At 33.2% G+C, this 13,486-nt stretch overlaps 1 protein-coding gene across 1 annotated transcript in view; it reads left to right on the top strand.

Annotated features, from left to right (window-relative positions):
* Nucleotides 1-11,798, top strand: part of LOC145691927 (protein takeout-like) — a 133,725-nt gene extending 121,927 nt beyond the window's left edge. The window contains exon 6 of the mRNA XM_081767234.1: nucleotides 10,739-11,798. Coding sequence (XP_081623360.1) covers nucleotides 10,739-10,905 — 167 coding nt within the window. The 3' untranslated portion in view covers nucleotides 10,906-11,798. The remainder of the gene's footprint in view (nucleotides 1-10,738) is intronic.
* Nucleotides 11,799-13,486: the final 1,688 nt, after the last annotated feature.

Below are 13,486 nucleotides of genomic sequence, written 5' to 3'. Positions count from 1 at the left end.
TGTATATTCATAAGAAAAATTGTCACTTATATACCATAAGAAACACAGTCAAAATATAATTCATGTGTACTGGATAAAATTATGGGAATGAACAAAACATTTATTGTAATCCAACTGATATTAGAAGCATATAATGTTTTATTATACAGAGACGTATTACAAGTACTAGGTACACACTTTTCCTTTATTGAATTGTATTCACTTCATACAGAAACCAAATGATAATAAAAGGATACAGATTAATATCTTGTTGATTGACCAGAGCGTGAAGCGAAGTTTTAACCCGTTGGGTCATGGAATTTGCGAGTTCCTTGATTTTGACCCATTGAATTTTTGTCCATCCTACACGCAAACATTGGAGGAGTTCTCCATGAAAGTTGGTTTTTGTGAATGGAGTCATGTTTAATTGAGTTCATATCCGGGGACTGACTGACGCAAGGCAGCTTTCGGGTGCCACTTTGTGTTCCCCAGGTTTGATTTTTTTGTTTTTAGTATGAAAAGAAGTTCATAAACATAGTTGTTTTCGGATGCAACTCAGGGGAAAATATTAGTAGTTGACTCCTCTACAAAATGTCAATGTATCCAGTGTTGTTGAGAGTGTTAATAGATTCCAGCAACTCGGAACGCCCAGAGCTCCGAATAGCTCTCCATATTATCAGTGAGAGCTCTCCATGTTTGTCTGTTTGTTGTAAGTGATGCAAGTGGTATACTTGAAGGTGTTGTCTCCAGACACATGTGTATCCGCCGGATAAAAATTTGGAAGATATGGACTCATCAGAGAAAATTGTCTGGCGCCAAAAGTTAACATTATGCCGCATACGTTCGTTGCTCATTGTTCCCGCTTAACAATACTGGCTACAGTAAGCAAGGCTTTACGTTTTGCAGTTCTCCCATGATAGTTTGGTCGATATAGATATCTGACAGTCGTGATCCGGCTCTATCACATCTGAAGCTTTCCACTTGGGCTCTTGTTCCACACACCTTTTGATAGTTTTCCACTGACATTGACTTGGATCTTGTGAACCAGAACGTGGACTCACAGTTTCCTTTTGATGTCTCTTAAACTGAATAATAACTGATGGTAGACAATTAAATCTGAAGGTTCAGAAAAAACTATCTTTTTGCATCGAGGTCTCATGGTCTCACTTTTCAACCACTTTCGAAATCACTTACTAGACTCTTTGAGGCCTTTGGTTCGCGATCGTTATTTTTCTTATGGAATCTACATACTGTCTACACCTGGAATGACAAACAAATTACAACCATCGATGATCTTCAAATCATTATATTTCAATATATTGCAATATGTATATTTACTACGATATGACTCAGTACGTTTTCACTCTTTTGGCTATTGTATATTTTTGCTACGGTAGTATCAATGATATGTATTTCGTATCTTCGACAACTTAGGTGCAACAATAATATTATAAGATATACCATATTTGACACTTTTAATTTCTTGATGGGCGCGGAAATGTCTGTAAAATAGCTATTCAACATTTAAACTCGGGATGCCAACTTTGTTGGAACTAAACGAAGATTCCTTAAAACTAATTTTTTGTAGTTTCACTAATTTCGTACTTCGTTATTTATGTTACTTGTGTTCTTTATACGCTCTAGCATTAAAAGAACATATATATTTTTTTTATATCTTTACGGTTTACTCATTCGAATTATAATAAGTTTACATATTTTAATTACAGTAATTAGGCAAGTAATTGAGTAAGACGATTCTTCCATAGCGGTTACTTCAATATGCTAAAGTCAGTATAGGTAGTGACATTTAAAAGAACTTATATTTTAATTACTAGTTTTAATCAAAAATAAAATATCTTTTTCTTAATTCAACTTATTAATTACACTAGTTAACAAAGGTTTTGTTACATGAAAGGAAATACCTGTTCTTAAAGGAACTTTTTGCGCTGAATTCGAATATGCACTCGGTTTTTCTCCATCACGTACGATTTTCCCGTAACAGAGGGATTTTCGGGAAAATCCCTCAAAAATTTCCCTTTTCGTTTATTTTACACCCCAAGATCTTGTCCCGTTGCATATACTAACATAAAAATTATACCTAAGTATACTTTGATTCATATTTAACAAACCCTCCAAGTTTCGTAATAACCGCTTTATTCTTTCTAGAGAAATAAATATGTTTGTATGTATACTGTGTGTACTGTTTATTGCAACTTATAGTAATGCTTTCAGATCTCTTAAGTTGAGGTAAAAGGTTTTGCTTTATTACCACAAACACATATATAAAATATAATACAATATAATTTACAAGTTTGACAATTTACAATAAACAATAATACAAATGTACCAAAAGGTCATGAAAAGACAATCAAAACTATCACAATATATGAAACTTCCATTGGGTTACAAAAACGTACACTACTTCCTTCTTTTGTAAGAAATGTTGCATTCTCTAACAAGACCCCAACAATAGTCCCCCATCATTGAAGGATCTCATCGTCCCTGGTACCTTTTCTCCATTGCCAGTATATCTTGGTGGAATCTTTCCCCCTGTTCGTCGCTGAGAGCACCTAGGTTAGCAGGAAAGAAGCTGAGGTGGGAGTGCAAAAAGTGGATTTTTAAAGACATCCTACAACCCAACTCTTTGTATTTCTGTATCATGTCCTGTACGATTTCTGTGTAACTCTCAGCGTTGTTATTGCCCAGAAAGTTGCGCACAACACACTTAAATGCTGTCCAGGCAGCTAGCTCAGCACTGTTTAACTTGCTGTCAAAGCTATCATCAAGCATTAATTTCCTAATTTGGGGACCAATAAACACTCCCGCTGAAATCTTAGCATCACTCAGGTTAGGGAACTTATCTCGCAAATACTTGAAACCTTCACCAGATGTGTCCATGGCTTTGACAAAGTTTTTCATAAGTCCTAACTTGATGTGAAGTGGCGGTAGTAATATCTTATTAGGATCTACCAAAGGAGCGTATTTGACGTTGCATTCTCCAGGTACGTAATTCACTCTAGGTTCCCATTCCTTCACTTCATAATGGTTGTCATCAGCTCGGCTATCCCATAAACATAAAAAACATTGGTACTTCGTGTAACCGCACTGCAGTCCTAATAAAATACCAACTACCTTGAGATCACAACATATTTGCCAACAATGGTCCTTGTAATTTATAAGATTTAGCAAAGTTGACATGGTGTCATAGGATTCCTTAATCTTCACTGAGTGCGCAAGTGGTATAGAAGGTTTTTTATTTCCATTATGTAAAAGGACAGCTTTAAGGCTGACCTTTGACGCGTCGATAAATAACCTCCATTCTTCTGGAACGTAAGGAATTCCTAGCTCCGCCATCAACACATTTATATCCGTACATACGCACACATTATCTTGCATTGAGAAATAGCTTGAAAATTGAACATGCCTTTTCCTGTACACTGATATGCTCGTTTCTGCATCCAATAAGTTCCACTGCTGGAGCCTTGATCCCAGAAGTTCCGCCTCTTGTTTTGTCAGGTGCAAATCACGGACTAGGTCATTAAGTTCACATTGCCGGATGAAATGTGGCTCGCGAACACAGTCAGGGATGAACGTTGGATCCTTGGATGTACATGTTGATGTCGATGGTTCATCAAGGTCATGATCATCATCAGAGTCTTTTGGCCATATCTCTTCCCAGTTGGTAGGGGGCTCGGAAAGTGGAAGTTCTTTTGCATTCTGTTACATTTGATAACAAATATTGATAACCATTTCATGAACAAAACGAAAAAACTTGGAGAATTGTATATATATGTATTAAGATATACATATACTGTACGTTTGAAAAAAAATATACGTTGGAATTACATTCTATTTTTATACACGTTTCTAATTTACAGAGAGCAATACAAGTGTGTTGTTGACTATTGTAAATATTCATTTTTATGTCTGTGTTTGTAGTAATAAAGCAAATCGTTTTTACCCCAACTCACTGAAAGCATTACTATCAGGTGCAATAAACAGTGCACACAGTATACATACAAATATATTTATTTCTCTAGAAAGAACAAAGCGATTTTTACGAAACTTTTAGGGTTTATTAAATATAAATCAAGGTATACTTAGGTATAATTTCTATGTTACTATATGTAAGGGGACAGGAGCTAGGGGAATAAAATATCTGAAAAAGGGAAATTTTTGAGGGAATTTCCCGAAAATCCCTCTGTTACGGGAAAACTGTACGTGATGGAGAGAAACCGAGTGCATATTCGAATTCAGCGCAAAAAGTTCCTTTAAGATCAGGTGATTTTTCTCATGTAACAAACAAAAAGTTTAAATTTGTTAACTAGTGTTATAGATTTAATTATACTATGAAAGATAATAGATTTAATTATAGATAATATATTATAGATTTAATTATATTATTAAAATATTCAGCGACTGAACTAGCCAAAGCGGAAAAATTTCACTTGGTGCATTAACAGAAAAGCAATTCTGCTGAGTCATTCTCACTATCCTATTGCTGCTCAGATGAAAAAAATTGAAATTCATTATTTAATACTCCATTGTACTGAACTGAGGACTCTATACCAGTTCCTCACGTTTTATTTAGGCAAAATCACTCAACGTATCTTCTGGCAAAATGGTTAGTCAATTTCCTAAACCAGTTTAAGCAATACCTTAACTATACTGTGCATAGCAGTATCCATGTGAAATACAATTTTTTTCCTGTGTTAATGCCATTAGAAGTAGGTTAATCTTCTATATATTGTAGACATTCCTTTAGAACTAGCCGTGAAAGTGTAAAAGTGTTCAATCCCTTTAAAAAAAAAAAAAAAAAAAAAAAAAAAATGGGGGGCAGCGGTGGCTCAGTGGTAGAGCGTTCACCTCTGGTGCTTGGGGTCCCGGGTTCGATCCCAGCCCCCGCCAAGTGAACTTTGTGGTGGACAAACACCGTGTGCGTGGGTTTTCTCGGGGTTCTCCCGTTTCCTCCCAGTTTCTTCATTCCACCATTTCATTCATTACTCATCATCACCGTCTCCTTTAGCCTAACCGGCTTAACCGTGGGACGTAAAACACAAAGATTTCATTTTTTCATTTCATTTAAAAAAAACATAATAAAATAACTGTGATATTAAAATTACACTAACTAACTCTATGACCTATGGAACCCAAAGGTTAAATACTACATTCACAAACGCTCTACATTGACCTGTTTTTTAGCCAACTAGATTTATTTTCTACGATTTGTATATTTATATCTGAGAATTCATCTTTATACTATCCTTTCATTTGAGTCCATGTCTTCCTAATGGTCTTTTTTCGATTGGTTTCTACTTAAAAGTTTGGAAATCTTACTACTTTCTTCCAATCTAGCTACATAACCTACCTACCTGATTCTCTTAGGTTTAATAATACTAATAATGTTGGTTAAACGGCATAAATTATGCAATTCCTCATTATGAAGTTTCCGCCATTCCCCATTCCCAGAATATTCACAATGGGTTTGTGAAGTCGGTAATAAGAGATTTGTTTAGAGACCAATTACTTTATTTTTCATGTTTTGTAATATGTAGTAAAAAAGGTTTCAAAATTATTACAAAGCGTGTGTGTAATCTTTACATGCTAACTTAAGTAATTCTAAGTATTTTTCGAGCGGGAGACTGAAATCTAAATACTTTTATTATAAGTGGAACACATTTTTGTTAAACGCTAATTCTTAAAATGTTCATTTATAGACTTAGGTTAAACTAAAAATTGTCTTTAATTTTAAATTAACATTTAGGTATTGTCTCCAAAGTAAATCACTATTATCAAAATCATTAACAACCAATTTATATAAAAATATTTAATCAGCCAATACCTGCCTTTCCAATAAATTGTTATTTTCGAACTCATTCTGTAACCTTCTATAAGAGTTTCTGTTCAGAAATGCAGACAAGTGATGTTTTTAAAAATATAGAACGTGAAGGAACATTTTGTCAACTATTTCAATTCTCAATATGAATTCATAGGTAAACAACCAAACAACTAACCCATATTCCAATATAGATATAACAATACTATTTAAAAAAAGTTTAAGGACAAATATATTATTAAGATTCATTGATTTACATATTATAAATTCTAACTGTTTATAAAAAAAACACTAACAGCTTATTATATATAGACATTAAATATCAATTTACTAATAAGTTTTCTAAGAATTTGCAATTACCATCACACGAGACTGTGAACCAATTTAGCTATTTCTAAAATGTTCATTAGCAAGAGAGAAGACGAGTTATTAATGACCTTAGTGAATTTGAATCATGTGCTTACCAAAACAGTTATCGTGATGTCTTAAGTTTTGTGTACAAAGTGAGAATGAAAACAGAAAATCATATATATTGATATACCAAGGTCTTTATAGTTCGTAGAGCTATTGTTTGATGAGTTCAAACCATAAAAGAATTTGTTACTACCCATGATGTAGCATTAAAGAAAAATTGTGTAAAACACAAAAACACACGTTACAAAATTACAAAAAAAAAAAAAAAAAAAAAGTCACACTTTGTAAAGGCTCTGAAATGTCTTAAGGTTTATTATTCAAGGTAGAAAATTGGTAAAAATAAATTTATCTACCAAAGGACTTCAACGTTTGAAAGTCGTGCGTTATATAGAGACATTAGAAAATTAGAGAATATATTATGATTAGAAAATATATTATGATACTTTCTCGAAATATTTCCACAAAAACTTAAAATTTCACTTGAATATGTGAGGAAAGATACGGGCAGCACATATGATAGCATCACAGCTCTGTAACATTTTGTTGTATAATTCAATACATTCACAAACAGCTGACTGAACTAAAACTAGTGTTTAAAACACACGACAGAAAAATGATTGGTAATCTACGCACGGACTTTACTTGATTAAACTTAAAATGCACTAACTTTCCTATTTTCCACTTTCAAACGTTTAGGCTACAATTTGATTGCCTATGCTACAGTCTTTGATGGTGCTCATAATAAGAACGAATTAGGAAATTTTAGGAACTACGTGGTTTATAATTAACAGAAAATTATAATTTTCTTATTAATTCTTAGTTAATTAAGCTACTAATTAAGATTGTATAGTCCAGCTTTATACTCTACTTATTCTAATCTTCTGGATATACTAACACTATCAAATTTCTTGTTTCAACCAGAGTTGGTCGTTTTAATGGCATTTCAACTTTTTGAGATGGCAAATCGTAATAAACACAAACTATAAAATTTATGTAGCTCATTTAAAGATAAAAATACAGTTCAAAACTTCAAATTTTAAAATTAATTTTTATTTGTATTAATCAAGCTATTAATAGTTATATCTCAATGTTTATTTAAATTTAGAATAATCCTAGGATGTTATTTTACTCGTACCGTGCACAAAATAAAAACTATACTGTCATTCGTTCATTTTATAATATAGTCTTAGAGAAAGACACTATGTAAAGGGTTGCATACATTTCTATCTTAGCAATATTATTCTAGCCACTTTAAATAAATGATAATAATGAGTTAGTCTTTTTTCTTTGTTTATTATTTAATTTTAACTCGTAAGACCGACTACTATTCACAATAGCGTTACAAACAACACTGTGAAAAGATGTAGCATTAAGAGTAGTATTTTTCATTATGTTATTTAAAGTAATAAGTAGCTGTGTTTAATAATATTACTTATAAATTACTAAGTATATTTAAATATTACTTAATGACTCTTTCACCACTGTACACACTGAAGAAAGTATGTATCTATTTTATTTCCATTTAAGTTTTAGATCCTACGAAATCTTTCCTTGCATAACCCATAAAATTCTTCAGATAGTAACCGTACTCAAATAGAGGATATCCCATAAGTCTGAAATATAACGAAAATGTTTAGTTCACACACAGTAAACTAGAGTACCATTGACAGTTATGCAAAACTGAAAACGACATCTTCAGCCTGAAATGATACGGTGAAGGGTGTTTGAAGTGATTTGAGCATGGCATGATATGATACATTAAGAAAAAATACGCTCTTGATTTTCTCAGTACTATGACCTTCAAGATGAAAATCAAGATATATCAAATCTAGACTTCAGGAAACCTCTCAACGGACCCTCAATGACCAATCTAGTGCCAAGGAAACAGCAAGTCTAGCCATGTACGGATCTTCTCATTTGGAATCCGTTAGTTCATTGTCTTGCTGGAACCAGTTTATAAAATTTTCTTATGGATTCAAGATTGATGGAAATATTTCCTGGAGCATTGTTTGGTGTCTCTCTTCAGTCACATTCTGGTCAGAAACAAGAAACTGATAATTCTTTTACAAACTAACCAAAGAAATTATTTCCATTTTTGACGTCTCATTAGTCATGCGCTCACAGAAAGGAAACGAAATGACGCACGTGCCTGCCAAGTGATCGGGAGTCTGATCATCAATCTTCAGTAATTCAGGCACGTTGCGCATGCACAACAGTCATAGCTCGTCCAGTCTTGAAGAGAAACGGAGGTATTGAAGCAGTTTGTTTGCGTGTTTATTGTATGACTTTAACCCTTTAACGCACCTTTTTATTCGATCAAACTGATTTCTTTTTCAATTTGGAGTGGTTATTGTGTAGGAAACAGGGGATTTTTTTAAAAAAAAAAATAATTATTGCAAATAATATGTGCTCTATGGAATATTTTATAGTGTTTGCATATAGGGTCTATGCAAAGTTGCGCTTTGGCATATGCAAAGTCCACTAAAACTAGATAGAACCAATAAAATGCGACGAATGTCAGCGTAATTGCACTTTTTCACTCATTACACTTCTGCGTAACATAGAAAAAAATCAACAGTCATATCTTAGCTGATATGCAGGGCTGCTTTTCTATCTCCGAATTAGAAACTACATGGTGCAATACAATTTCAAAGTAAACTTTGCATGTATGCAAAGCTGCGAGCTAAAGAGTTAACATGGGTCTGTCAGCTGCCGCATCATCTTGCTGCATTTGGGGAGAACGAACGCACCGCTAGGCATTAATTCCACAAAAATTCCATTCGGGAGATATGAGTCTTTCAGATAAACCTCGTAGTGAATAATCACATGTATTGGATGGGGAGGCCTTCAAAGCAGCCATCAATGAAGACAGTGGTCTATCGTGTGATGAACTTGCAGAGAAGCTCCCCGTTTCCGCTGAAACAGTCAGACTGCACCTGCATGGGATAAGGAAGTCATATTCGTTGTCGGCAGCCAACAAAGAACAACGAGTGACTGCCTGTTTGTGCTTGGTCACTCGGCACCTGAACACATTTATCTTTGATTATTTGCTTACTGATGACGAAAAGTGGGTCCTCTATGAAACTACCAAGCGTACCAGACATTGTTTGTCGCCACGTGAACCTCAAGACCACCTTTGCACCCACAAAAGTTTATGCTCTCTGTGTGGCGGAAATGTCTGCATATGGTGCATTACGAGCCTCTTAAACCTGATCAGACCATCACTACTGACCTCTACTCTCAGCAGTTGCAAAGAGTGCACTGCGCATTGCGACAAAAGGAGCTGGCATTGGCGAATCTCAAGGGTATGCTGTTCCTGTATGACAATGCAAAACCACATATGGCTTTGCAAAGACAACCTGGGAGACCCTTCAGCAACTTGGCTGGGAGACACTGTGCCATGTACTATATTCATCGGATCTTGCGCCAACCTGTTTCATTCCGTCGACAACTACTTTAGTGGAAGATCCTTTGTAAATGAGGGAGATCTGCGGAACTCAAGGACTTCTTTGCATCCACGACCGAAAAGATTTATCACCAGGATATTGTGCAGCTGCAGGAATGTTGCCAAAAGGTGTCGGATGTTGATGGAGATTACTTCGAAACCTAAAGGTACGTGCTGTACCTATATTGCTCTTTGTTTGCCACTGCTCTAAAACGGCAAGAACTTCTTTCGTTACCTTATATTTTATATGTCAACCTAATAATATAACCGTCTCATTTTGCCTTGAAAGCCTACATTCACTAGGAATTCAGGCTATGGTGACCATTGGCGTATGATTTCTTGTTCACTTTCTTGTCGATACAAAAATTAGTCTCATCACAGAAAAGAATACTACACGAAAAGAGGGATTGATCTCACATTGGAGCAAGATCTAGTCTCTAGTTAGGATTATATGATCGTATCAATTCAATCCTGTACAAATGTCATATGTCGAGAAGTTTTTGAGAATTCTTGTTTCTGCCTATAATCTATAAATGGAGATTATATGGGTTTTGACACTGCCAGTGCAATACAAGTTCACATCTCGGTGGCTCATTAAAAGGTCTTGCTGCCATGGCACTCGTGTCCTTCAATTTTTCAATGAGCTTATATGTAAATTGGTATAAAAGGAAGTCGATCTCCCTTTGGCTAGAAACAAGTAAGCTTATTTGGATTGTCCTTGGATACTTAAAGGTGTTATTCAAGCTGTGGAAATATCTACTATAGAACAAAATTAGTTATTTTCTATGCTTTCAGAAACATGGGATTCCCGATATAAAGATCTAATTACATATTTTAATTAAGTTTGATCAAATAATCTTCTATAACTGTTTTAACCATATCCAAATTTATTTTCATGAAATTTACAGAAAATTCACTAATGTCCAGTGTTAGAGTTAAAACCAAAGTTAAAGAGGTTCTTAAAAGGTAAGCGTTAAGCTTTTACTATTTACTTTATTTTATTTCACAGATTTAATCTTACATTTAGTTCAGATACTTATTAATTTTCTATTTACTTTTTAAAGGTAGTGCTATGAACAATTTTATTAACAGCAACTGGAGACTAATTATTGACGAAGTGAAGCCAGCTATTGAAGGTGTTGCAGGGGAATTATTTAAGGAACTCACAAACAGAATATTTCACAAGTATCCATTAGACGTGCTGTTTCCATCGTTGCCAGAATCTGATTAAATGTGCTTAAAAATACATGACAGTGTGAGATATGAATGTGAACAATATGTATGTACGCATAAACAGTATATATGTTACATGTGTGCTTATGGACTGTGATCGTGTAGCTGCTTTGTGTATTATAAGTAAAATTTGTTTTCAGATCCGGCTTGAGGATTCCTATGTTCCAAGCTCGTGTGTTAGACATTAGTATAGTCTTGTTCAAAATGATAATGATTTCTCATCTCTCTTTGTACAAAGACAGTTCTAACAAATAGGGAAATTCAGAATTTTAGATTAAAATAAATATCTTTCACAGCCGGAGAAAATTTGCATTTGTTTCTATTTACATCAACTTGTCAATAAAAGTATAAAGCTTTTTAAAAAGAGATGGTTAACCAGAGTTATTTTGAACAGGACTTCGTATTATGAAAAATATATAAAGTTATGCTGCGTTTTACTTACTATAGTTTCAAAATATGAGAATTTACGATTAGTTATGTCGAAGTAGAAAATTTATAGAATAGAATGTTTAGTTGTAATAACTTGTATACCATTTACTTGTTTCAAATTGATTCCAGTCAAATGACAAAATAAGTCACAAGTTAATTATTTCTATGTAGAAAGGAAAGAGTTTTCAAATGTATAGTATTAAGTAAATTCAATATTAAAACGTTCAAATAAATAGAAATATTTGTATATTATGGTAAGTCACATTCATCTTACGTGTATCATACACGAAAATAGTGTTAATATTATTAGAATAATACTCTGTATTTAGTCTCTTGTTTCTTCATATCGTACCTTACTTCGTTTCAAAATATGTACAGCTCTCATGTGCATAATTTATTTATTTCTTAAAATCGAAGTGATATTACTTACAATATCAGGTTTAAAATAATCTTAAGTCTATCACGGAAGTCTTCAATTTGAACGAACTTTGTTTTAATTCTAAGAGTGTGCTTAAACGTTTGAAAGTTATACTGGAAACGTAAGATGTATTGATCTGACCTTGAAAAATCTAATGATTATTTATTCTTTTTTTATACCGTTCCTACAAACTAAAAATAAAAAGACAAAATAAAACCGTTAAAAAAATTGGCTACTTACCAATGAATCCTCCCTTAGGAAACCTAAATATTTTCCGTACGTTTCGGTACGACAAGCTAGTTACTTCTTCAGTGGTGAAGGAACAAGGATAAAAACGGATGGGAGATAAGAGGTGTAAAACGAGGGATACATACCACTAAATAAATGTAACGTAAAGAAGTAACGTAAATGAATAAATGTAAGGAATGAACGTTTATTTAAAACAACATACACATCATATAAAACACGTTAATACAATAGATTCAGCAAAAACAAACACAAACGGGAGATTAAAGAATCATTCTTTATTCATAAATATAAACCTGCTTTAAATCTGGATACTGGTAACATTGATAAAATCTGGTTACCTACCTTTGATGCATATTTTGAATCTGGCAATAGTGATGTAACATAGACATCGCGCTTCCTTCGATTCAGTTCACCCTTTTATGCTTTGCTCTGCTCGTGACATTTCGGGATCCATTATTCACGTTACATTTATTTAGTGGTATGTATCCTTTGTTTTACACCTTTTATTTCCTTTCCGTTTCTATCCTTGTTACTTTGCCACTGAAAACGGAACTAGTTTGTGGTTCCTAAACACATGGAAAATGTTTAGGATTCCCAAGGAAGGACTCATTGGTAAGTAGCCTTTTTTTTTTTTTTTGTTAATTAGAGTCATTTTCTCATACACCCATATAATTTAAAATAAACTGTTATTCATTATTATATAACTTTTTTTTTTTTTACAAATATATACATAGTAAGTAAGCCAAATAATATTGTACTTCACATCAAATAATTTTACAGTACATGTTGTATCAAAACTCATAAAATACTTCAGTAATATAGTCGTAAAATCCTATATATAAGATTTATATTCCGATAGTAACTCCTTTTAGAACCTCTTCAGCAGAAGCATCAAATTTAGTAAACAATCTGTTTGAGTGTCTTGTATAATGTTGGAAATCGCAATATCTAAATATTTTTTTATTCAAGGTATTTACTTCGCATTGCAAATGTGTGTGGAAACGAATTGAAGAAACAAGTACTTTTATTGATTCTAATATTGTTTCTTGAACATAGTGTCACCAGAACATTTCGGAGAATAAATTAAAATATAGGTTTGAATACGGGTAGGCTACAAGTTTATTTTGTACACTTCAAGTCTGATTCCAACTGAGTTCAATGAATTTGATTTAATTTAAGCTGTAAATGTAATCTAATTGCTCTTCGGTGAGCATTTGTACTAGTTAACTTAACAGTGTGTGAAGAATATTTTGTATATTCATGTAAACTATATTTTAAATTGTTTTATTCTATTATAGTAAACTGAAATATCTTAAAAGATATTTTTTTAATGTTTAGTCATGTGTTCTCGAACAGTATGATTTCTAATGTATCAAAGGTATAATTTCCTTATTCTCTTAATCCTCTTTCATCAAAATGTAAATAATAAATGGTATATGTAAATGCACACATTTTGCAGAAAAACTCAAACTACATTCTAAAT

The sequence above is a fragment of the Thermobia domestica genome, chromosome 8, assembly GCF_964235325.1.
Source record: "Thermobia domestica chromosome 8, izTheDome1.hap1.1, whole genome shotgun sequence".
NCBI lineage: Eukaryota > Metazoa > Arthropoda > Insecta > Zygentoma > Lepismatidae > Thermobia > Thermobia domestica.
This window is presented reverse-complemented; position numbering and strand designations above follow the sequence as displayed.